The following is a 26,415-nucleotide window of genomic DNA, read 5'->3' on the forward strand; positions in this document are numbered from 1 at the left end:
AAGGAGGAAATGGCAACCCACTCCAGTATTCTTGCCTGGAGAATCCCATGCATAGAGGATCTTGGCAGGTTACAGTCCATGGGGTTGCAAAGAGTCGGACATGGCTGAGCAAGTAACACAATAAATTATGAAATTGCAGCGCTGGTATTTCTGCAGCTACAGACTTATTGTAAGTCATAAAGCTTAAGCCTCAAGGTCCCTCATCTGCAGGGTGAGCTCTTCCTTGAGTCTTTTCTCAAAGCACTTTTTAACTGGATGCTCTATTTTCCTGAAGATTTCCCTGCGTGTCTCTTTGGCCAGAGATTGGTCATATGTCATTGTGGTGCTGGAGAAGACTCTTGAGAGTCCGTTGGACTGCAAGGAGATCCAACCAGTCCATCCTAAAGGAAATCAGTCCTGAATATTCATTGGAAGGACTGATGTTGAAGCTGAAACTCCAATACTTTGGCCACCTGAAGCGAAGAGCTGACTCATTTGAAAAAACCCTGATGCTGGGAAAGATTGAAGGCGGGAGGAGAAGGGGATGACAGAGGATGAGATGGTTGGATGGCATCACCAACTCAATGGACATGAATTTGAGTAAACTCCAGGAGTTGGTGATGGACAGGGAGACCTGGTGTACTGCAGTCTATGGGGTCGCAAAGAGTCGGACACAACTGAGCGACTGAACTGAACTGAACTGAACTGAACTGACAAGGAGAATGAATCTGAGTGAGTGACTCAGACAAACCAACATTCCCCCTGGATCCTGATGCTTGGATAAACTCTACCTGGAACAGATGGGTTCACAAAACAATGTGAGTCCATGGACAAAAATCCATGTTCAGTTAATGGAGAAGAACAATGCAATCTGATTCCCACCCTCAGTGTGATGAAAGCTTTTCAAAACAGCCCCTTCAGTGTGGTTCTGATAAGCAGGAACTTTGGTTACCTCAATTTAGTTAAATAACTTCAGTTATTAAATAACTCCAACACCAACAGTTCAAGTTTCTATGACCATGGTATATTAACTACGAGTGATTGCAAAATGCACAAACTTCACAGCTAGCTCTTCAGGGCATTACATAAGCACCAGGTGTGCTCAGTAACCAGTGACCATCATGTCTGCTGTGGACACTCCGAGGAACAGGGGTAGATTGCCCCAGAGTGTGGTTTGGATGTCAAGATCAGTGACGCCATGCACACACCAAGAAGGCATGCTTGACGTTGACATAATCAGAGCATTCCAGGGAGTACAGGGTGGGTCTTCTAAGCTACATAGTTTGAAAATGACTTGAGAGCAGGGGGAAGGAGATGGGCTCGGGGTTTGTTGTGCTGGGGTAGGGGTCAGGGAGAGTGGCTAGGGTGACATTTCCTGCACATGGCAGGGACTTGCGGGGTTTGAATCTCCCACCAGCTCCACAAGAGGGAGGGCCCAGAGTTTCTCATCACTTGCCCGGACACGGGGCACCAGGGCAGGAGGCAGGGGTGAGGCTGAAAAGATGTCAGTACTCAAACATCAAAAAATGGAATCAGAGCCTCCTTTACGATGTCACTTCTTTCAGAGTCTGTTGGTGACTGGTCCCTGGTGGGTTATACAGCGCCCCACTCCAACTCAATGGACATGAGTTTAAGCAAACTCCAGGAGACAGTGAAGGCCAGGGAAGCCTGGCGTGCTGCAGTCCGTGGGGTCATCAAGTCGGACATGACTTAGAGGCTGAACAACAACGGCCACAACCTTCCTTTGACAGCAGAGTGTGTCATTGTATTGCTTCCTTGTCTCCTATCGTAAACCCACATGACATTTCACAAAAACAAATAGTCGAAAGAGGAAACTGGTCACCAAAGAGGAAGGTGCATATCAAAGAAATAAAAAGTGATCATATGGGAAGTGAACCTGAATCTGTGTAAGTGGAGTTAGAGAAGAAATGGCTGAAGAGGCTGAGGTAGGGGATAGACCGGGAGTTTGGGATTAGCAGATGCAAACTATTACGTATCGCATGGATAAACAAGGTTCTACTGTACAGCACAGGGAACCCCGATATCTTGTGATAAATTGTGGAAAAGAACATGAAAAGGAATGTAATACATGTGTAACTGAGTCATCTTGCTGTACAGCAGAAGTGAACACAACATTGTAAATCAACTTTACTTGAATAAAAGAAATCTAAAAAGAAACAGCTGACTCTGGGATGAGTGACCCTGCCGCCTTTTGAGAACTTTCAGACATGCTGACAGAGAAGCTCAGGGAAGACTGGCTTATTGACAGAACAGAGGAAAATGGTTGTGATGAAAAAGATGAAGCCAGCCCAGAGGAAGTAAATGCCAGCAAAAAATGCAACATTTAATGAACTATTGGAGATAATTCATAAACATTGACCATGCAAAGAATAAAATGCTGCAAGCTGATCCAAGCTTTGGAAGGATTGCAACAATTCACCACACCATGGAAAGATGTCCACGGCTTATCCTGAGTCTCCTGACAAGAAGAAGCGCACTGTTCAAGCTATTCTTGATAAGGTTTCTACAAAGACACAAAGCACTTTCTCAGCATTTCTGATGTGTTCAATGACACTGTCCCAGATAACACTAGTTTTATTCTTTCATTTCTTTATACTTATAACTGATGATGTTTTTCATATCTCAAGAAAAATGTGTGAAGGTTGTGGAACAATCCTAATTTTCCCATTCATTATGAAGATCATTTCAAACTGTTTGAATCTGCACAATCATTCTTACAGTACCTCAATGCCACAAAAATTGCGGAGTGCCTGCACTGATTTGACGTGACTGGTCTGCAGGATTTGACTCTTGTGATCAGTCCTACCTTTGTAAACCACAGTCCTCCCTGTGTTTCCAGAACCCACTATCTCCAGAGTCCTCCTGTCCCCACCTTCCCCAGGTTCTTCGGCTTCTCTTCTCTGCCTGTCTTTCGGGGATTGATGACCCACTTTCCATGCCCTTCCAGTTCTGGTCCTTTGTAAAAATTACAGCTTCTCTGGTCTTAGGTGGTGATGATGGTGCTAAGCTGGTAGTGAAGGAAGGGGGTCTTATAAAATGATAGGGAGGAATTTCCAGGGGAAAAGCAGGTGGGCAGGGTATCCCCTTTATTTCACAATCTGGATTTAGGACAGCCTACAGAGCCTGCTAATTTTATCAATAGGAAATGTCCTTCGTTCTTTTACAAACAGCTACTGAATTGTACTGTGTATCTCGTTCTATGTGCTGGAACATCTTGTAATAACAGATAGTGCAAAGCAACACTAAGGATTTTAACTGGGCCCTCTGGGGGTGCTACCCATCTCCCTGCCACTTAACCCATTAAGTATCCCAGTGGAGGAAATATTACAGAGCTGCTTCATGAGGGAAATACTATATTAAAAGCAAGAGGGTCTTTGGCTACACAACCCACACCACAAAATGTTGCCTATTGGGACAGGAAGTGCTACAAATCAGGATGGACCAAACTAAAAATCTTGAGATTACCTTTGCAGATGTGTCTTGCTTTGTGAAATTGAAATATCTCTGGAAAGCCTTGGGTAAACCAGGTTCTTTAATTCCTTACATTAGTGGAGTGAGTTATTGTTTGTAACAAATGCTACATAGGTTGTCAGTAGGTGTTTTCCTGACAACGCTGAATGGCAAGAGGAGTCACTCTCATTCCTATAGAAGGGGAGAGAAATCTACATCTCAGGCTCATTGACTGTTAAATGATGGAGCCATGCTTAACATAACAGAGATCTGATCATATTTTAACATCCTAAGTGAAAGTACGCTGGTTTGTTCAGTCCTATCAGACTCTTTGCGACCCCATGGACTGTAGCCTGCCAGGCTCCTCTGTCCATGGGATTATCGTGGCCAGAATACTGAAAAGAATGGAAAGACTTCTACTGTGACTGCTTTTGGAGAGCTAAGAATTCTCTTATACGTGTAAGCTTCCAGTTCACCCTGTGGGCAATGCTGCACTTTCACAAATCAGGTTAGTAGAGTAATACCCACATGGACTAAGCTGGTGCTAAACCTAGTTCTAAATAAAGCTGAAATTTGGTGAGTTACATGATCATGCTGGGCGAACGTGCCAGCTCCTATCATGTTTAGAACCCTGTGTTCTGAGGTGCTCAAGTTCACGCTGAGGAATTTGCTAAACAGATCCATGGCGAGGGATCAGAGCAGTGATTTTCTGAGTCCTCAAATCCTTCCAAACAGAAGTGGCCAAACACACAGCCCAAGCTCAGAGTCCCTAAACTTCTGGAGTGTCAGTCTTGGAGTTCCTTACTACTGTTTGAACTCACGGGCTTCCCCAAAGAAGTAGGCAATTTATTTTATTTACAAGTTAAACGGAATGAAAACGTATGCACTTTGCATTAGGCAGCAATCAGGACTGAAAATAGCTGATTTCGGCGAGTTTCCTGTGGAAAATATGAGACAGACGTGGTCAGTCTGCCTTCCAAGAGGGGTGGATGGGTCCGGGCCTGAGCCGGGGCGGGTGTGCAGGGGACCCCCCCGCCCAGGGGGCGGGGGTCGACGCGGGGGCCGGTCGGGGACGGTCAGTGCAAGTTTGCAGCGGTGATCTGGGGCAGAGTGGGGAGGGGGACTATCGCAGAGTGCATGCAACAGGTTGGGGGAGACGGCTATCGCACGGGCCTAGTGTTTGTGGGCTGCACTCAATGACAGAAGGGGCAGGAGAAGGGAAGAAGGAAAGAAGGGGATGCGGATGGAAAAGAAGGGGATGCGGATGGAGGGAGCAGAAGGTGAAAATCTCAGAAAGGCAAGGGGGCCAGAGGTCAGCGGAGGCCAAGCAGGGAGCGCGAGCAGGCAGCGGGAGGCGCGCGCGGGCGGTCCTCCGGCCGCCAGGGGGCGCGCGCGGGGGTCCCCGCCCCGCCCCACCGCCCGCCCACCCGCGCCTGCGCCGTCGCGCCGCCTCGCCCGGGATGCTGCTGCCGCTGCTGCGGAGTAGCTGCTTCCCTTCCTCCTCCCCCGGCGGCGGCAGCGGCGGCGGCGGGGCGGACGCTGGGGGCCGGCCGGCGGCGCAGCTGCAGCGCGGAGCCCGCGGGCCGCCGGGGCCGCTCGAGCGCGCGCTCGCCCAGCCCGGGGCCGAGCCGCGGCGCTTGGCGGAGGCCGAGGGGGCGCGGGGACTCGGGGGGCCGCATGCGTGTATGGATCCGGGCGCCGCTCTGCACAGGCGGCCCGCGGGCGGCGGCGGGTTGGGCGCGGGCTCCCCGGCGCTGTCGGGCGGCCAGGCCCGCCGGCGCAAGCAGCCCCCCAGGCCGGCCGACTTCAAGCTGCAGGTCATCATCATCGGCTCCCGCGGCGTGGGCAAGACCAGCCTGATGGAGCGCTTCACTGACGATACTTTCTGCGAGGCCTGCAAGTCCACCGTGGGTAAGGCGGGCCAGGGGCGGCCCCGGGGGGCCCCTGCATCCCCGGACCGGACGGAGCCCCCGCCCCGTCCGTCTCGAGGCCGGGGATGCACGGGGCCTGTCCGGCCGGGGACGGTGTGAGCGTCTCTCCACTGGAGCACCCCCCCACCAAGTCCTCATCAGGAAGAATGGGAGGCAGGCAGGCAGCGTGGTGGACACGAGCTGTGCCCTGGCTGGGTGGCCGGAGTGGTCCCCTCTGGAGAATTTTGATGCCTTAGCTTTGCCTTCCTAGGAGGAGGGGCATTTCCACAGTACACGCTACTTGTTTTTCTAATTTTGAACTTAATTTTCTGTTGTGTTAAAATAATGGGAATTTTAAATCACCTGTGGAGCAGAATCTGTGGTTAATATTCGAAGTAAGACTAAAGTTTCTTCTTTTAACTATAAATGTGAGCAGAAGGACTTCAGCTGTGTTTTTCTATGACTTCAAATAACCTCGGGACCAAGTGGGAAGGGCACCTCCCTCGCCCCGCACCCCCCCCCCCCCCCCCGCACCCCGCACTGCCAGGTGGGGGAAGGGGGCAGCCAGGTAACTACAGGAACCCCCTGGGCCTGGAAGTGGCCTATCCTCAGAATGTAAAATTGAAACTGCAGGGAAATTTTCTGATGGAGTCACATGTATAGGCCTTGGCTTTGAGGTCTGTCTGGTCACTGTGTAACAGTTGTTTCTCTGAAAAAACCCTTAAAAGCTGTCAAAGATAGGGGAACCCCGCAGATGAGATAGTTGTTTGAGCGGAAGATCAATCACCTTCAGTAAAGGGTAGGTGGAGGGGGGATTCCCCTCGGGGAGATCCAAGAAATAATACATAGTATATAAACATGAAATTCAGAACTGAAACATTCATTCCACACGCACACCACTTGTGTATTTAGATAGTTCCAAGGTGATACAATTTGGAGATTGATTGGCTTTGTTGTCCTGTTATAGAAGACCCCTCCATTTGAAAAGGCTTATTGAAAGATTAATCTTAGATTTTTCACGTTGTAGTTTTGTTTGTGAGAACTTGTTTCCTTTCATACTTTTTAATAATAGATCATTTTGGATGTATTTGTGCTCTCTGTACCCTCTTTGTTGTTAAGATCTTGGCCTTGAAACCATGAGATTAAAGTTCAGTAGTGTAGCTTAGACCTGTTTCAAATATCCAATTTTGGATCATATAAAGTATGTGAAGTTATTCAACCGTCAAAAGAGGGTTTGTGCTGTTAATTGTAGTACCTGGCCTAAGTAAAACAGAACTAAAAGTAATTCAGAATTATCCATCTTTTATGGCTTAATACTTAAAAATGTACAAAAATGAAGAATAACACAGTTGTACTATGTGGGGTAGAGAAACCAGCACCGGGCTTCTGGGGGGATAATAGGGTTTGGTGGATGGAGAGTGAGACGGAGGGTGAAGATGTGCTGTAGAGAAGGGCAGAGGGGAGGTGGGGAGGAGTCTCCTAAGCTGGGGCCACGTACAGTAGCACCCCCACATCATTAGGGGACTTTGGGTGAATGCTTCAAGAACTGGGCTGCCATGAAGCATGGAGGGTGGACCTTCTGTATCAGCTGGAGCCGTAAAGCGCTCTGGGTACGGCCCTGGCAGGGAGGCAGTTTCTTCGGGTACTTGGGAATCAGGAGGGGACCAGGTAGTCAGTTTCTTTGTCCCCTTAACAAACAAACATAAATGCACATGTATACACGCCTCCCCACACCACCCCTGCCGCTGGGGTCCCTTGTGCCCTTTAACTTTATCTCGCTTGTTTTTGTTTCCTCCATACATAGTCTGTAGTCCTTGGCTTGATAAGTATTTATTTGTGGGAAGTTCAGAAAAGGATGATAAGTTCTGGTCTGACCCAGACTGTGAGAACACTTTGAGGAAGTTAACTAAACCCCTCTTCTATCTCTGCCTCTGAGTCACATTTCCCTTCCACATATCAGATCACTTATTGAGCACCTACTGTGCGCGGATGCTGTGCTACCCTTGGGGGCCTCAGTGGTGAGGAGGACAGTCTCTGTCCAGATTGAGGGGTGGGGAAGCGGGGTCCTGGGGATGCCCAAGGGCGATTAGGGCAACGTGGAGATGTGTGCAGACCATCTGGGGAGCGCAGGGAAAGCCCCCTAGTCCGCGTGGAGTAGGGGCTGGTCAAGGCCTTCCTCCACGCTGGAATGCTGTAGAGATAAGTTCATTCCTTGAGTTCCTTAGAAAAGCAAGTGTACATGCAGCGCTGGGTGAGGTGTAGCTGGGGTTGCCTCACCTGAATGCCCCCACCTGAGCAGGTGGCTCACAGGGTCCTGCTGAGGCACATTGTTGAGTCCCGTCTCCACAGACCCCGCACAGATTCTGTTTCTCCGGCCTCACCCTGTCCAGCTGCGGAGTCTGGAAAAGACCACCCACCTTGTGCAGGTGCTGCTGACCCAGGAGGGTCACTCAGGTGATGCCTCAGCCGACCTCAGATTGGAAGCAGCCCCCCCAGTGAGCATTTGATAAAGCCAGGCAGGCTCACCGGACTTTCTGTAAAGAAGCATAGCAGAAACCCTGAGGGATTTGAGATAATAAGCTTATTTTATCAGAATACAACTGAACAAAATGTTGGTTTTGTTGTTGTTGTATTACTGATCAAACCAGAAGTTGTTTGGTTTAAAAGACACGCGGAACTCACCAGGGTATGAAACTGAAAAGACTTTTAATAATTGACCTATTTAGTGAAAATTGTCCAGGTAGAATATTACTTTCAAATGGGATTTCATATTCATGGAATTGAGTTAGTCTGATGGGGCAGGAGGAGAAGGGGACAGCAGAGGATGAGATGGCTGGATGGCATCACTGACTCGATGGACATGGGTCTGAGTGAACTCCGGGAGTTGGTGATGGACAGGGAGGCCTGGTGTGCTGCGATTCATGGGGTCGCAAAGAGTCGGACACGACTGAGCAACTGAACTGAACTGATGTGGCTAGCATGGTTTGACAGATACAGCTTTTCGAAGTTTGAGAAACAGGAGAGAAAAAAAAAACTGGTTAGCTGTAGAAATTCACAACTCTCTAAATACCATGTCGATCTGTGTTTCTTATATAACTATTGGAAGCTCACTGTTTTGTTTGGATTAAAATGTTTTTACCAGGCATCACCCCTTACCCCACTCCCAGCAACTTACATTTCTAGAAAAGCATTCTTTTTTAAAAAACCTAGGCTCTGATTGAAGCTTTTCCATGAACTAGTCTGTGACTTTGGATAAGTAATTTATTTTGTCTTTGTGTGTAAATGGTTACATTCTGTTAGTGGCAGCTACAGTTTCTTGAGCACATACTGTGTACCAGCAAAAGTATACTCTTTCTAAACCTCACAACAATCCTGAAAGTTTCCCCATTCTACAGATGAGGAAGCAGAGTCCCAGAGGGTAAACAGCTCGCCCACAGTGGTCCAGCGGTGAGCGAGTGGTCAGGGCCAGGGCTGCAAGTGAGTTCCTTCTGTCTGTCTGTTCCTTAGCTTACTTTGGGATTTAAGTTCACTTTACTTTGAAAATATGGATGAGACTCTTTCCTGCTTGTCTAATTTGGCCCCTCGGCAGCCCTGTGAGGGTGGAGAGTGATGCCATCAATGGTAGCACTGAAATTGATTCTCTGTATCGGTGCCCCCATTATTTGTCACTTTCTTCTGGGAGTGATGCTTTAAAAGGTTCATTTCTAAATATTTAATCATTCAACTATCTGAAACTTTTAAAATATTTACTAAAATACATTTAAATACAGGAAAAGGAGGAGTAAGACCGTTTGGACCAGAGTATCAGTTTCCCGAACAGTGAAGTTTCTTCCAGAGTGCCAGAGGCCAACATAGGATTGCCAGTTCTTTTATTATTTTGCCACGTAAGGACATTTTTTTAACAATCCACTAGCACCAACTTTTCAAAAAACAACAAACAATAAAAGATAACATGAGGTAGACCCCCAAAATAGGAAAGAATGTAAAATATCAGAATATCAGAATTTGGAAGTTCTTTGAACTCAGTTTGAGGTCCTCACGATTCTGTCAATGTTTTTCTCGTTTCGCAGCAATAACTTAGCTTCACAGCCTGGCCCTGAAGAGTAGGCTTTCCTAGACAATGAGAGTGCTCGGTGGAGCCCTGTTTGTACTCAGTCATGTGCCGGGGTCTCAGTTCTCAAGCCCACCCCTTCAGGCCCTGTGTTCACCATTCCCAAGGCAGGGAAGCCTGGTGGTGCAGGTGACTGATTCATCCGACCCCGTAGTAGAGCCAGAAACAGAACCAACAGGTCCAAGGTGCAGGTGGACGTAAATCCCGTGCAGGAGTGGCCGTCTGTGGGTTGACCTTGAACGTCAGCGGGCAGGAGGCAGGAGATCCCACCACTAGGATCTACTTTGCTTTGCCTACACACAGTGAGTGGAACCACTGGCAAGGGAAATCGCTTGTACTTTATTCTGGAAATTTAGGTCAGAGATTTTTGTTCAGAAACCCAGAATGAACATTTCATACTGGATTAAAATTCTTAGCTGTGCATTTTGTGTTACTCTTCTGTGATCCTGGGCAGTCTTTGAAGCCATGGCTGAGCTGCTCTACTATTTCACTTACAAGGGAATTAAGGAGAATTGTCCCGAATTCCCACTCCAAAGCCCAGACCTTCCAGCGTCAGCCCCTCCCCTGCCGGGCTGATGTAACAGGATGACTCAGGGAGACGGGAGTGGGCGAGGAGCGCCAGTTTTTATGCCAGCCTGTGCTGTGCGTTGTGCGGTTTGGCTTATTTAATGAACTCAGAGCATGCTGATAGGCTTATGCAGAACGCATTTGTGGAATAAAGTAGCTGTCTTTCCCAGAAAGTGTGGAAAGTTGGCGATCGGGTTGTTGGGGCTGATAAAAATCTATTTAAAGACCTGGCTTACGTGCATTTGGCCTTTCTTTCACCATGTAGCTCTTTCTGGAGAAGAAAGGTGTGCCTCTGTAGGATGAGAGGGACCCAGAACTTTCAAGTCTGCCTCCCCTGCAGCTGTGGGGTGCAGGGACGGCCTTCAGAAGGCAGCCTGAGTTCCTTAGACTTACGGTAGCCCCAGAGCTTTCTCCAGCCTCGCATGCCAGGAGCAGCCTTCTAATTAAGTATTTGGTTTAATCTGCAAAGAAAACATAGCTTTGTATACCATTCAGCAAGTGTTTTCTAAGGGGCGGTGTATATTTGTGAGACTCCATCCCACTGGCCGTTCATGGGGCTGGAAGCCCACCTGCCTGCCTGGCTGGTCCCTGCAGAAGGGGAGGTGAGTGGTGGAGATGCCCTGATGAATATCGGGGCCCACGTGCTCCATGACCTCGATTCCATGCCTCCACCACCCCCCCAACCCCCGCCCCCGCCGCCTCGCCTGTGAAGTTCATGTGCGGTGTGTCTGTACCAGCCGGCTGCAGGGCCATCTCCTGTGTGTGTGCAGGTGAGGGACTCAGATGGTCTTTGTTTGCTGGGATACAGACCACCCAGTCTGGACTGAGGAGGCGGGTCTTGTTAGACTCGGGGCAGAAGCTGGATAGCCTCAGGCCTGCGAGCATTGTTTAATGACATGCAATCATTTAAACTATTCTAGTAGCACCTGTTTCTGAGGCGATCCAAGTATTTTACAGTTAGACTACTTCGTTCCGTTGAGTTCTCATAGCTTGGCTTAAGTAGGAGAAGCCCCATGATATTAAACTGTGGTTCGGGGCCCCTCTGGGGCAATATGGGAGGGTGATCTGCCTTGCCTGCCCTTTGTAGGATGCTCTCCTGGGGGAATGCGTCTGTGCTCTCCCTGGAAAGACAGTGGTCAGGTGGAAAGCTGGCCTCATGGTCAAGAGACCACTTTCTGATAGTAAACGTTCCTCCATCTGGGTGACCTTGGCACATTTCTTAGTTTACTTTCTCACTTTCAACTCAGTGGAAATGCAGGGAAGCCTCCATCAGGGGAAAGATTACATCCAGGATGGGGTGACACTGTGAAAGATACATGTCCTTGGGAGAAAGGCCAGCCTGTGATCTCAAGATAGTTCTTATAAACTGGCAGTAACAGTTAATAACAATTTGTCACCACTGCTTGAACTGAGACTTGACTTCAAAAGTGAAATCCTACAGCCTCCAGAACCTGTTTTGTTGTTCATTATTTGCTGACTGGTGTCTGACTCTTTTGGAACCCCATGGACTGCAGTATCTGAACTGAAGTCAATTAAAATCATACTTTCACACCAACTCCAAGTCCTTGTTGTTGGAGGTGGTGGGGGGTGGTGAGGGGGGACGAACATTCACCTGTATCCTAGGCATGGGCCACTGGTCAGTTCTGCTTTTGTGAAACTTCGTGCTGGAAGGGGATATGAAGAAAGAAACTTCTGTTTATTTTTGCTATTTTCATTTTTGTGACTTTTTATGCCTCAGCAAAAAGTAACACGGTAATGTTCTTTTGAATATGTTTTGCCTGCCGGGGAGCCTCAAAATCTTATCAGCACTGAGGACAATTCTTTACGCTGTTGCTGAGATTTATGAAATGTGAGTACAGAGGTGACAGGACCAGGTGAAGCTCTGTTCTTAAATAGCTCAGTTATGGTGACCCTGGGCCACTTGCAGAAGATTTCACACTTTTCCCTGTTTCCACATGTTTGACTTTTTTTAACAAACTTTGGTTGTGAACAGTGTTAATAAATTTGAACCTAGGTTCTGCTGCTCAGCTAGCAGAAGTGATCTGACCTTGGTCTCTCCTCTGTTCTGTGAGGGTAGCACCCAGCTTGCTGGGCTCCTGAAGGAGCCCACATGTTGCATGTCAGGCTCAGGGCATCTGATAGACACTGTCATCATTATTAAAGGGAATTAAGATCAAGAAAAACTTGAATAGTCGTATCTATACAACGGAGGGATTACAGCCTGTGACCTGTGTCCTTCCTGATGGAAATATTTTTAGGAAGACTTAGACCCCTGTCACCCAGCAGGACATTCCCTTAGTGGACCACTTCCAGTCTCAGTGACTGTAATAATCCCCTGGGGCTGGGGGTGGCTTGTGTAATGGAGAGGACCTGGGCATATGAAGACTGCCCCTCCTTTAAGGATGTTCCACCAGTAACAGGGCTTGTAAAGGCTCCCCTGGTGGCCCAGTGGTAAAGAATCCACCTGCTGATTCAGGAGACATGGGTTCAAGGGGCAGGAAGATCCCCTCGAGGAGGAACTGGCAACTCATTCCAGTATTCTCGCCTGGGAAATCGCGTGGACAGAAGAGCCTGGTGGGGTACAGTCCATGGGGTTGCAAAAGAGCTAGACACAACTTAGGGACTAAACAGCCGCAAGCTGGGATTGTAGGAGAAATTAAGTGCTCAGGCTCCAGGGGGATGCGCGTGCCAGGCACCCTGAATCCTACTGCTCTGCCCACCAGACGGGCTCACGACAGAGCACCTGCACTTCCTTCCTACGATTTAAATATGTGTGTGCTCGTTTCCTCATCAGGCCTGAGTTACCTCCTATTTCCTCCTCTTTAGCCGCCCTTTCTGTGTACACAACCAGCGTTTGATGGAGAAGAGCGGCGGGTCTCCATCAGATTTACTGGACCGCTGCCCCGTGCCAGGCAGCGTTCTAGGCTGCAGAGGCCAGAGGGGACTGTCCTGAAAAGGCACCTGTTCCTGTCCCCTGGGGGAAACCAGCGGAGCCACGGGGCAGGGCTGGAGGGAAGTGGGAAGGTGAGCCGTCGGGAGGCGCAGAAGGGAACCCCTGGACCTGAAAAGGCTTTTGGGCAGATGAGGAGGTTCTCCAGGAGAGGAGAGCAGAGAGGGTGTTTCACCAAGTGCCTGTCGGTTTAGGTCTGAATGACTCAGGTCTTCAGGGCGGGACTGTCTCCACCACCTGACCGAGTAGTAGCTGCTTGCTTCCCTGGATGGTCAGGACACTGTAGAAAGTGGGTTTTCAATAAAAGCTGCCACTTTTTTTGTCCTTTATCTGTTTATAAACATTGGTCCTGGGCCCCCCTGCTCAGTCAGGAGACTGTACTGACTTTTCCCAAACCTAATCCCCTCCTTGAGGCTGTTGGTGACTTGCTACCTTTTATTCAGGATCATTATAATTTCTGTGACCTGCAAATGTTAACAATGGACATTAAGAGATATTTTTTACCTAATGTAAAAAAGCTTTTTAAAAAAATGTGTAGTTGTATACTTTGATGTAAGGGTTTGTTTCTAAGCCATAGGTTGGAGTAAGTTTCCAGCCATCACCAGCTAACCTAGTGGCTCTTACTATTAAAAGAGATTTTGTTTAAGAGCAAGCACCATTTTGATGAGCTGTTTCCTTTTGTGGAATTTTAGATTTAGCCACTGGATATTTTTCTGTTGTTGTTGTTGATGTCTTTAACCTACTCACTAAAACTAGGTAGTCTGGGCTAAACACATTCTTCATCCTGCTTGCTGTTCCTTAATCCTTGTTTAACAGTGTATTTATAATCACACGATAACATTACCACTTATTCCTACTTTTGACTATTAATACCCTTTCCTTTGTTTTTATTCATTAAACTTCGTGATTACAAAATAGCTGTAGTGCAGGGATGCTAAAGTCACAAAGTCGTTTAAGTTGGTTGAAGAAAAAAGACTTGACATGATCAGACTGAGAGCCGTTCTTAGTGGAGAAAACAGCCTAATCAAAACAAAAGTTATTTGTGCTGTTTCTAGAGATTCTTGTAGTTAACTTGAAGCAGAGCCCGCAAGAGAAGTATCTGCTAGTTCTTTTCAGTAAAATGTGGCAGCCAGTGCAACAAGTCGTAACCAAAGTGGCAGCCCCCTTAAGTAAAACTAAAAAAAAAAAACAAACTAAAAACAAAATGGAATAGTGGCCGTGATACAGTGTGAATTCGATTTGTAAATCGCATGGTGAGGCCCTAGCTTTATGCTGATATCAGGAAGAAGGGGTTTTTCTGAATTGTGCCTTTTCAACATCAGAGCATAGCACACAGGTACAGGCTGGTTTCTGTGCCTCCTAGAGTATCATGTTCAGCTCTGCCCTTCCCTGTGATTGAATCACAAAGGATTCGGGTTGGTCTCTGCTTGAGGATGTTGGTCGTGTACAGACACGCTTCCTGTTCCAAGGCTGTCTGAGAGTCATCTGACTCAGGAAAAGCAAAGCTGTTCCAGAACTGAAAGTGAAATTGGCCTCCCCAACATTTGCATGAGCTTCGAGATCAAGGCTGAGGGAGAGAGTAAGAAGCAGGGTGCCGTGGCCTCTTCTCCAGCCGTGACTTTTATGTTCCTGCCACGTTTCTCTTGTTGTACAGACCTCGGTCCCACCCAGGCTTGTAAACACATCTTCTGGTTGCATTGATGTCTGCAGCATGTTGCTAATTATAAAAGTAAGTCACATGCCTTGCCTGTCACCTCAGGAACATCATCTGACTTTGAAGAGCTATGTCGTGCCCCCTCCATCCTCCACCTCGCAGCACCGGGACCCTGGATCCATAAAGCAGCCAGAAAATATTAATAGTTCCCATAGAGATTAGGTTTCCACTTCCCACATTTAGCTGGCATTATTTTTTTTAGCTGGTTGTTTTTTTTTCTTAGTTGTGAGAATTGTGTAAAAAATACTGTTTTATATTATTTCACAAATATTGTGAAATTTGTATTAAAAAAAGTATTGAAGTTTTCTGTAACTGACAAATAGATAAGAAAATATCCACAGGTGAAACTTTGCTTTAAAAAATTATCTGAAGCCTTAAGGGCTGAACTGGAGAGGGATGGGGATTTGTCATGGTTTGCTTGCCACTATTAAAGCCCACTCCAGTACTCTTGCCTAGAAAATCCCATGGATGAAGGAGCCTGGTGGGCTGCCGTCTATGGGGTCACACAGAGTCGGACACGACTGAAGCGACTTAGCAGGATTAAAGTAATTAAAAAAATGAAATTAATTTGTATGAGTAAAATTTTTCAAAAAGAATTCCTCTTCTACACTATTGGCAATATAATAAAGTCACTTTTGTGAATGCTAAAGAATTTATTATGATAATTTCTTCATTCAGACTATGGCTGTTTGAAATCAAGATTGAGTTTCCAGTGCTCCACGTAAGAATTTCCCCCCAAGATAGCATGTGTATAAAGCCATTGTTTGTGTAATGATTCATTGTGATTTTTAAGTGGATTTTATGCTGCACCTCCAGTAGTATTAAACTCTATTTTGAATAGCAAGTGCTTCATCTCCAGTTCGGGGTAGAACCTAACATACGCTACTCGTTGTGTGGAGAAGCATAGAGTGGTGGTCGTCTTGGGGACCGGAGGATTTCTTCTCTCTCCTTTTGGGATTCAGTGTGGTCAGTTTTTTGTTTTTTTGCCGCAATGGCATACAAATAGTACTGCTTTTCTGACAGATTGCCTTGTTTTTGCTTCATCTTTGTCCGTTTTATTTACAGGTGTTGACTTTAAGATCAAAACCGTAGAGCTAAGAGGAAAGAAAATTAGGCTACAGATCTGGTAAGTGGGGCCCTGCACCCAGTTATCACCGTGTGTTCAGCACTCCACACGCTCGTCTAATACAATTAACCGTCGGAGCGGGCCGGTCTCTCCTACGTCTCCTCTTCTCCGCTCTCGTTCAGATGAAATGAACGGAGCTTCCTTCTAGAGAGCGTTCAGGAAAGAGCCCATGTAGCTCAGCCCCGCTTGCCGCGGGGGCCTTGGAGAGACTGTTGTTATACTTCCGTGGTGACTGGCTTGGAGCCTTTAGTCCTAGTGTGATGTCATCTGACAAACCGTCATCACTGAGACAGTCGCTCCAGTGCTCGTCTACACGTTTTCAGAGTTACTTACTCTGCAAGCATCCGGAGAAAGGCCAGCGTGCTCCCTCCCCGGAGCTGCGCATCTTGGGCAAGGCGCCCTCGGGCGTGTCCTCGGTGGGACGCTCGTGCCCTGAGCCCCTCTGTGCCCCGTGCGGGGAGCCCAGAGCCCCCCTCCCCGCACCCCAGGAGCGTGTGAGAGACTAACCCAGCCGTGTGGAGGCCGCTCAGCCACCTTCCTCGGGGACCCGGGAGGAGCCCCTCTGGAGGAGGGACTGGTGGGAGCGCCCGCGGGTGTCCGCGCCCCCTCGTCGCTAACACAGTCACGCTGCAGCGTCTCAGCCACTAACTCCTCTCGCAGGTCGGCCTCAGCTCTGTCTGTCCGCCGTGTCTGTCGCTTCCATCGCGTTCATTGCTGCCGCGCCGGCGGCTCCATCGTCACCTAGCGCTTCCGTGTTAGTGCCATGTCTCATCCCCACCCGCGCCCCCGTGCGGGGCGCCCGCCGGCCGTGTCAGGTAACGTCCCCGTGGGTCATCGCTGACTGTTTCACCCGCTTGAAGGATTGGGGGTGACGGGGGTTGCTTTTTTGTTTTGTGTTTTTGTATTTCATATCTTTGGGAAGTTCCTTGATCATCTGTGGTTAGGAAAAAAACCATTTTCCCATCTCTGCTTGAAGTGTGTCTACGTGTGTGTATGTAGGACTTGGTGTAAGTATAGCTAAAATAAGATGTCACCCCGAATGTAGATTCATGAGTTTACACCCCCATGGTGGCTCAGTGGTAAAGAATCCGCCTGCCAGTGCCAGAGACATGGGTTCGACCCCTGGGTTGTGGGTTCGATCCCTGGGTCAGAAAGATCCCCTGCAGAAGGAAAGAAGGAAATGGTAACCTACTCCAGTATTCTTGCCTGGGAAATCCCATGGACAAGAAGTCTGGCAGGCTATAGTCCATGGGGTCACAGAGTCAGACAGTTGAGTGACCTACAGCCGCAGCAGCAGCACGTATCCTGGAAATCACGCACAGAGGCTTCCGGCTGTTGTGTTGAGATGGACTTAAAGCTGAGAAACTGGCTTTCTGCCTTAAGGCAAACACATAATTAAGATGCTCCGTATGGGGGACTTCCTTGGCAGTCCAGTGGAAGTCCCCCATACAGAGCATCCCATGCAGGGGGTGTGGGTTTGAGCCCTGGTTGGGGAGCTAAAATCCCGCATGCTGCCCCACCACCCCCAAAAAAGAAGATGCTCCGCATGAAGGTCTCTTGTTCGGTCCAGTGCTCACTGTTGGTGAATTTGGTTTCCACTAGAGTCCCTGTGTTGACGTCATCAAGCTTGTTTCCTTTCATTCTCTGCTTGAAGAGGTGGAACTTTCATACACTGACATTGATTTCTGCAAATTAAGAATTGTGTCATTTCACCAGATATATTAAATACAGAAAAATGATGGTTTTTCAAAGCAGGGTTGTAGTATCAAACTGGGGGGAAAGGATGTCAGGAAGTTTTCAATTTGCCCCCAAAGCAGAAAGAGACATAATAATATCATATTCCACCCACAATAAATGATGATTTGGCTGATGTACTGCAAATCTCTGAAAGTCAGCTCTCGGTCATTACAGTGGAAATTAAGATTCATTGAGATAAAGGTGGGAATATGAGAATTCTACATCTCATTGGATAGATAAAAGCCCGATCAGGGCATCAGTATTGTATTACTGTCCAGCTGTGTGAGACGTGGAGACTGGGGTGGAATTTTTGCGGTCCTGGCTCAGAGTAAGAATCTAATAAATACTTGTTGAACTGAATTGGATTCTATTTACCTTGCTCTCTGACCATCTGTGAGAGCAGATAATTCCGTGGGGAAATGATCAAACAAAGGAGCCTCGGAGAGTAATAGCCTTGGCAATCCAGATATTTTGGAAATATGGATTATTCTCTTCAGTGAAGATGCTTTTCTGCCTCACGCAGTCAAGAACTGGTCACAGAGAGATGGAGTTTAGGGACTGGCCTTGATGTTTCCTCGCTGGTGTCTTGTACGCTAACCGTTTGTTGTTGTTGAGTCACTTCAGTTGTGTCCGACTCTTTGCAACCCCCTGGACTATAGCCCACCAGGCTTCTCTGTCCATGGGACTTCCCAGGTAAGAATACTGGAGTGGGCTGCCGTCTCCTTTTCCACGGGATCTTAATATCAGAAATGCCTATTACTGTCCTGATTCTGGTTGTTGGGTTTTATTAGAATCTCTCCCGGGGTCTGCTGTGCAACCTCACGCTTGCAGGTAGTGGAGCTGTGTTGCTCGTGCTTCTGAGGTCAGACCTCATGTTACGTGTTCTTACCACAGCAGCCTCAAGATGATTTTCCAAAAGCTTGTATTATGTCTAATGTCTCTGTTCTTCAGCCCCTGATTTCTGAATCCTAACTGAGTGAATGTTTAGAGAAACGAATGTGAAATTGTTTTACGCTAAAAGCCACCATAAAATTACTTATAAAGACTCACGAGAGCACGTAATTCCCAAAATGCTCAGTGAAGACCTTATACCCAGTTGCTATTTCAATTCGTGGTGCAGCTATAATGTGCTAACCACAGACTTCAGAGTAGGAAAACGTGTCATTTTTGCTTTTTAAAGAAGTGAGTGAGAGCTGTTTTATCAAATCCTAAGTTGAACAAGCCAGCACTGCGATGGGAAGAGAAACCGCAGTCAGGAAGATACTTTATTTTCTTGAAAGTATTAATTACACCCCTAAATGCCTAGGGTCCCGGGAATAATTTTGTTCACTGATTCCTCGTGTGAATGAAACGGTATCTGAGTCAGTTCTTTCTCACCTGATTGGAAGGTGCCTTTTAGTGTCTGCAAGTTGGTTTTATTTTATTCTGAATTCTTCAGGAATCCAATTTGGGGGCAGTTTTGAGTCAAAAAATAAAGTTTATTTTGCCTTGAATTGGCATCCACTTTCTGCATTTTGCACACGTAGGCTTTTGTTTAGCACATTTGGATGGAGGGCCTGCAGTGGGCCAGGCCCCTGGACCCTGGTGGACAAAACAGACCAGCCTAAGCCCCTGGGCGTTCCAGCCAAGAAGGAGCACAGGGGAGTCTTACATCCCCTGGGACAAAGTGACAGCGTTGCTTTATGTGGAAATGAATTTGCCAACAGGCTTCATTGTTTGGCATGATGACACATCCCTCAGTTCAGTTCAGTCGCTCAGTTGTGTCCGACTCTTTGCGACCCCGTGAATCGCAGCACGCCAGGCCTCCCTGTCCATCACCAACTCCCGGAGTTCACTCAGACTCACATCCATTGAGTCAGTGATGCCATCCAGCCATCTCATCCTCTGTCGTCCCCTTCTCCTGCCCCCAATCCCTCCCAGCATCAGAGTCTTTTCCAATAAGTCAACTCTTTGCATGAGGTGGCCAAAATACTGGAGTTTCAGCTTCAGCATCATTCCTTCCAAAGAAATCCCAGGGCTGATCTCCTTCAGAATGGACTGGTTGGATCTCCTTGCAGTCCAAGGGACTCTCAAGAGTCTTCTCCAACACCACAGTTCGAAAGCATCAATTCTTCGGTGCTCAGCCTTCTTCACAGTCCAACTCTCACATCCATATGGGACCACTGGAAAAACCATAGCCTTGACTAGACGGACCTTTGTTGGCAAAGTAATGTCTCTGCTTTTGAATATACTATCTAGGTTAGTCATAACTTAATTTCATGGCTGCAGTCACCATCTGCAGTGATTTTGGAGTATTACTGGGGTAGCTTCTCTGAGCTAGGCGCGTCCAAACAAAATCATAAGGAAGCCCCAATTTCTCCCACACCAAGATTCTGAAAAGAAGTAAATTCCATGTTTAACAGTGGAAAGGTCAACATCACATAACTTGGTGGTTATCAATGACAAAATGTATGGGTGATATTTAATTTAAACAATTTAAGCCTGGCAATCTCTATTAACCAACCAAAAAATAAAGTCTGACACTGTTTCCACTGTTTCCTCATCTACTTCCCATGAAGTGATGGGACCAGATGCCATGATCTTTGTTTTCTGAATGTTAAGCTTTAAGCCAGCTTTTTCACTCTCCACTTTCACTTTCATCAAGAGGCTTTGTAGTTCCTCTTCACTTTCTGCCATAAGGGTGCCTAAGGGGAGCTAATTTGGTGGCGAGTCTAGGCTGGAACAAAGGCATAAACTGTAGCACCTTTGCCAAATGTGTGTTAGGGAAACGGCCTCACAAAGTTCACCCCATCCAGTGCACTTGGAAGAGGTTTCAGTGTCTCCGCCTTTTGGAAGCTCAGGTGCTGTCCTGCGAGAGTCTGTGAGCATCTTGCAAGGAGGAACCTCGTCTTCTGTGTACTGTACCCCCTGCCCCTCGCTTTCTCACCATAAGCCACCTGTGTCACGGGGCTCTCAGAGTGTGCTGAGAGTTAGGGTTCTTTGGTAAAAGCTAAATTACAGATTGACTTAAAAGAAACCATTTTACTGGTCAAAAGGCCTGCTCTCTTGAACCTCATTTGTAAATTTGTTAGCATTCTCACGCAGTTTCTCAGCTTCTTAGTTGGAGAAAGTGGCCAGCTTATGTGCACTGTTAATGTCTTCCTGTGGAAACATCAGCTTTTCCTGGAGAGGAGAGAAAGCTTTAGATTTCAAGGTCACAGTCGGAGAGTAGTCAACTTGACCATGTTTGCAAATTTGTGGGGTCCTCTTCCTCCTTTACCTGTTTGAAGGACTAAGAAAATGACAAGACTACAGCATTTTTCATTAGTGGGGACTGTTGGTCATCTTATCAGCAAAATCAGATAAGATACTCACCACTGAGGTTGGTTAATAGAGATTGCCAGGCTTAAATTGTTTAAATTAAATATCACCCATACATTTTGTCATTGATAACCACCAAGTTATGTGATGTTGACCTTTCCACTGTTAAACATGGAATTTACTTCTTTTCAGAATCTTGGTGTGGGAGAAATTGGGGCTTCCTTATGATTTTGTTTGGACGCGCCTAGCTCAGAGAAGCTGCCCCCAGTAATACTGAACTTGCCCAAACCTGTGGGGAGTTGCCACGGCTGGGCCAAGGCTTCCCTGTGCGCCCTGTTCGGGGACTGACTTTTGCTGCTGTTTCTCAGGGACACGGCAGGTCAGGAGAGATTCAACAGCATTACCTCAGCTTATTACAGAAGTGCCAAGGGGATCATACTAGTCTACGACATCACTAAGAAGGAGACATTCGATGACTTGCCGAAATGGATGAAGATGATCGATAAGGTAGGTGCTGGCGTTTCTCTCTCAGAGGTGAACTCTCTGCTGTGGGTGTTAATAGTGACAACAGGAAGAAGGGAAACATTCATGGAGCATGCTTTTCCATGCCGAACGTCATTTAATCCAGATGACAGCTTTCAAAGTAGATGCGTAGTCCTGCATCACAGGTGAGGCAGAGAAGACCTAGAATGTCTTCAGGATCAGCTTGTACGTGAGAAAGCCTAGCTTGGTATTCTGGTCCCTGGGCTGTCTGACATCAGAGCCCACACACGCTCATCCCACATGGGCAGGCTGCTTCCGTGGAATCAGGTACAGGGCCAATTTTATTATTTCTGCAGAAAGTTCATGTGAATACTCGCTTTATGTGTGTCCAGAGAGTGTCAGCCTCCCGGGAACACGCCGAGGCCTTGGTCAACCACTCGACCTCTGCCCACTAAACTAGAGACAGCCTTCACCCCCTCATTTTGAACTAAAGATTTTATCTTTCGGATCACAGTTGACTATGTAGAAATAAACTGAGTTTATATAACCTGTGGGTCGCCGGCTAAGAAATGAGTAGCCAAAATGCGCCTGTAGACACAGCTGTTGAGGGTGAGATGTGTGTAAACAGTGGCCACATTTGAGAGTTGTTTCCCCCTCATTTAGTAATTTGAGGTTTAGCGCCTTTGCATAACAAGCACACTTAGTATATTATAAATTTGATTTCGTTTACAGATTGTATTAAACCCATCTGTTAGATGACAGTGGAGAACGTTCCTCTGCAGGTCTTACCGAGCGCATTTTCAATGTGTGTCTCTTTAAAGTGTGTTGGAGACCCCAGTTGCCAGGGTTACAGAGGTGTCAGAACCAGGGTTGGGTCTGGACTCTGGGATGCTGGGACCACAGGGTGTGTTCCCGAGGACCCCAGACAGGGGCGTCCTTGCTGCCGGCCCAGAATCCAGTGATGGAGCTACCAGGAGGCAGTGGCCTCGGTGTGAAGGGCGCCTCAGTGGGGAACCTGCCCTCCTCCGTCTGATACCCGGCTCTCGCCTCTCCCTCTGTGCGGCCGTGCTCCCGTTTCTTCCTCTTACCAGCCCCGTTGGGGGCACTGTTAACTGTCACCCCTTACTGGCAAGGAGACCGAGCTCCCTGGTTAACCTGGCCGACGTCACCCACTTGGGTACCCTGTGTGGAAGTCCATCTCCCATCATGTGTGAGAATGCCCCTGTTCAGGGAGTTACTTGAGACAACTTTGACCTTTTTAAAGAGAGACATGCTACTGTGCCTGCATGTTTTTTAAAACTTAGAAATGCAGCATAACTTTTCCAATCATAAAATTAACAGTACCTTGCCAGCATAGAAAATTTAGAGAACCAGGTGAAAGCACAAAAGCGAATTGAAGCAGCCTGTAGCCGTGGCCCAGAAAACCGGGATTGCGTCTGTACTCCATGCCATTTCATGCCATGGTTATTCCACTAAATATTCGATCATGGGTGGCTTCCTGTGTCGCCTTCGTGTTCTTCCAGAGCATATTTTCTGTTTTTTCTGGCTTCACTCTTTTGTATACCTTATTTCATTCTTCACCCACTTTGTGGGATCTTTAGATTGTTTTCAACCAAGTATGAAGCTTTGCCTGTATTCTGAGTCATTCCTTAGGGTAGATTCCTAGGAGTCATGAGACCATCGGTGGTTCCTCGTGCCTGTGGCCACATTGCCATGCGCCCAGCAGGAGCCCTCTAGGTCAGAGCAGATGCTCAGAGAAGGAGGGGCGGGTGGACAGAGGGGCAAGTAGATAGAGGGGCGAGAGGTGTGGCCTGGGGTTGTGTCTCCCTCGGGTGTGCTGTGCCTGGCTTTGAGATTCAGCTTCTCTTGTTGCGATCCCACAGTACGCTTCGGAAGACGCGGAGCTTCTCTTAGTTGGAAATAAGTTGGACTGTGAAACTGACAGAGAGATCAGCAGACAGCAGGGTGAAAAGGTGAGGAGAGTGGGCAGTGGTGGGGGCGGGGGGGGTGGCCGGCTCCCACATCCGTGCAGTGAGCACCCTGTGTGCTTTCCCTTCTAATAAATTACTTTACGGTTCAGAATTCTGAAAACGCAGTCAGTCACATCCTTCGTCTTTGTTTGCTTTGGTTCGCTTCCTGCTCCTTTAAATTCATTTTTCAAATGGAGGGGGAAAGACACATGAGAATACACAGCATTGTTTACTGTCCCACCTGACATGTTATACATAGAGATGTTCTTTTAACCCATGTGATTGCACTCATGATGTTCTCCTATTCTAACTCTAACCTTCCTCAGGAAATCGATGACACTCACATTTATTTTTTTGGATACATTTTAAATGTCAGATACACTACAGTTTAGACACTTGTGCACGTAATTTGACTTGAGGGTCCTGGTGTCACCTCATAGATTGTGTTTTGCTGATTTCTCATCATGTAGGAAATTGCTGCACTTTCCTACATTAAAGTTCAAATGTAAATGAGCTTTACATTTGAGGATAAGCAGGACTTTCCAGACCTTTCATTCCAGACTTTGTCTGAGTCCCAAAGACCAAGAGCTGTTCCCCTCCCGGTTACGGACCCTGTGCTTATACTAGACACGTGTTGTCCCCTCCTCCCCCGACATGCACACACACACACAACAATAACGTGTGCTTGCTCTCAGTTTGCACAGCAGATAGCCGGGATGCGGTTCTGTGAAGCGAGCGCCAAGGATAACTTCAACGTAGACGAGATCTTCCTGAAGCTTGTTGATGACATCCTGAAAAAGGTAAAAAAAAAGAATCCCGTGTCCTGATGGCACATTACCTGGAACCTCTTCATCATTTCCTTTGCTGTTTGTGGTTGGGAACCTCTCATGCAGAAAGCAAACCCCAGGGGTTGTCAGGCTGGAGACCTGGGGGTGCAGACCCGGGCCAAGGACTCAGCTCCTCACCACATTCTCAGGGCCATGTTGCACATCTTCGCTCAGCCTGGCACACGGGTGGAGTGGGTGTGACCACTTGCTGTTGTTTTTTAGTTGCTCAGTCGTGTCCAACTCTTTGTGACCCCATGGACTATAGCTCACCAGGCTCCTGTGTCCATGGGATTTCCCCAGCAAGAATACTGGAGTGGGTTGCCATTTCCTTCTCCAGAGGCTCTTCCAGACCCAGGGATCAAACCCATGTCTCCTGCATTGGCAGGATTCTGTACTGCTGAGCCACCAGGAAGCCCAAGGGAGACTGTGGGCTGTGTTTATTTGACATTCACTCCTCTCCTGTTCGAGTTTTCCCACCAGGACCTTGTTGGGTGCAGACAGTGAGGGTCTTGCCTCCCATCAAGGCTCTTCCTGTCTGGTGGGGCCTTTCGTGGTGCCAGACCAGGAAGATGACCTCACTGGACAGCAGCACGTTGTTCAAGCATCTTTGGGCTTGTATCCAGAGATTCCTTAGATCTTTAAGTGTTTTTATATTATTATTACACATAATCGTATTGATGCAATGTAATTTAGAAGCTTCTAATACAATGGCTGTCTGTGTAGCTGCCAAGAAAAGGTACTTCTTCCTTTAGTAATGGTATGCTCCCTGAGAACACAGAACCATTTTTTAATTTTTTTTTTGATACTTTTAAGTTTCCATCACACTGGGCTGTGAAAGGAAATGTTGATGAGATCCGTCTGCTCTCTTTGCCGAAGGATGTGAGGTGGCTGCACAGCCTTCGTGTGTTGGTTGAAGCTCCCTGAACCTGGTTCTAAGGTTTTGGCTGAATGCCTAACTGAACTCTGACGATTAGAGAGTTTCCTATAAAAAAACACTTTGGTCTTCTCTAATTGTATAGTCTGCAGAGTGTTTACATTGTCGAGTTACAATGCGTTTGTCTTTTCCTTTATCCCCAAGATGCCCCTGGACATGCTCAGGAACGAGCTGTCCAACAGCATCCTCTCATTACAACCCGAGCCCGAGATCCCCCCAGAGCTGCCCCCGCCCAGACCACACGTGCGATGCTGTTGACTCGCCGCTTTGGAGGCGAAGTGGGCGTGATTCCTGGACAGGGGGAAGGTCGCATTCTGCACTACAATCATTTTGACAATTTCCTCTCGCACTTTGTAATCCACGTCAGAGCTATACACTAACTTGTAAATATGCAGATATGCAATCCTGGGTAAGTTTGGGTTATAAATGACTTATTTCCCTCCAAATTATTATATTTCATTCATCATCCCAATGCCTAGTGTGTGTACACTGGGGAACGTCGTACTTCTGATACGAAGAACAGGAGAAATGAGAGCTATAATGTTTCTGGAAATACATAATATAGTTGTCCTTGTTAACTATATTATGAAGATGGAGATATTCTGATAAGAAGAAAGAACGTGGTGCTTTGCTTACTGTTTTAAAGAAAATTTATAAAACTAAAGACTTTGGGGGGAGAAAAGCGACCTTGAATGCTTTTTCTTTATTTACATTTCTCCCAGCTGTAGCATCTTTGAAGTATTGGAGTGTTTCCCACAAAGCAAGCTCCATGCTTGCTTAAAGGTCTTGAAGGTTATTTATTCACATTAATGGTAGAACATGACTAGTTAGAATGTGGGACTTGAATTGGTCCTGAGGCCTGGGAATCTCTCTGGTTTCCTGATGAATGCACTCTGTGCTTTTAAGAACTACAAAGATTCAATAAAAGAAATGTTTTTGAAACTATAGAAGATTTTAAAAGAACGCTGCTGTCCTACACAAATCCTGTTTAAAGGAATTTTAAAGAGATGCATTTTACTATATCAAAGAACCTACACGTATTTGCCTAAACATTCTATATACCTTTGTAATGATAAAACCTCTCCCCTTGACGGTGAAGCTTATTCCTATTAAGCCTAGACTGTGTTCTTTTTTTTTTTTTCCTGGTCTGATAATGAATTTGTGAACTCTTATCTTTGGTATATCTTTTATTAAACTGCACTGTTTGTTTAGTCAAGGTAAATAAGTCATTATGTATTTGAATAACTTGGCGTGTCTTGAGTGTTGTGATATGAGAAGCATTGTGGTCCTTCTACACTAATGAAGTGCAAATAAAATTTTGTATTTATGAATGACA

General features: G+C 47.1%; 1 protein-coding gene across 1 annotated transcript; it reads left to right on the forward strand.

The window, feature by feature from the left end:
• Window positions 4,964–26,415, forward strand: RAB12 (RAB12, member RAS oncogene family). The gene is made up of 6 exons (XM_018039642.1): window positions 4,964–5,361; window positions 15,768–15,828; window positions 21,234–21,372; window positions 23,232–23,321; window positions 24,014–24,118; window positions 25,224–26,415. Exons 1-6 carry the CDS (start codon window positions 5,136–5,138, stop codon window positions 25,335–25,337), a joined length of 735 nt encoding a protein of 244 aa, XP_017895131.1. The 5' UTR covers window positions 4,964–5,135; the 3' UTR covers window positions 25,338–26,415.

Source organism: Capra hircus, chromosome 24, assembly GCF_001704415.2.
Source record: "Capra hircus breed San Clemente chromosome 24, ASM170441v1, whole genome shotgun sequence".
NCBI classification, from domain to species: domain Eukaryota; kingdom Metazoa; phylum Chordata; class Mammalia; order Artiodactyla; family Bovidae; genus Capra; species Capra hircus.

Bases quoted from the DNA above. Each gene is read 5' to 3' on its own strand.
- RAB12 (XM_018039642.1), top strand. From the start codon at position 5,136: ATGGATCCGGGCGCCGCTCTGCACAGGCGGCCCGCGGGCGGCGGCGGG. The intron at 23,322-24,013 runs GTGAGGAGAGTG...GCTTGCTCTCAG, and splicing joins GCAGACAGCAGGGTGAAAAG to TTTGCACAGCAGATAGCCGG. The intron at 24,119-25,223 runs GTAAAAAAAAAG...TTTATCCCCAAG, and splicing joins TTGATGACATCCTGAAAAAG to ATGCCCCTGGACATGCTCAG.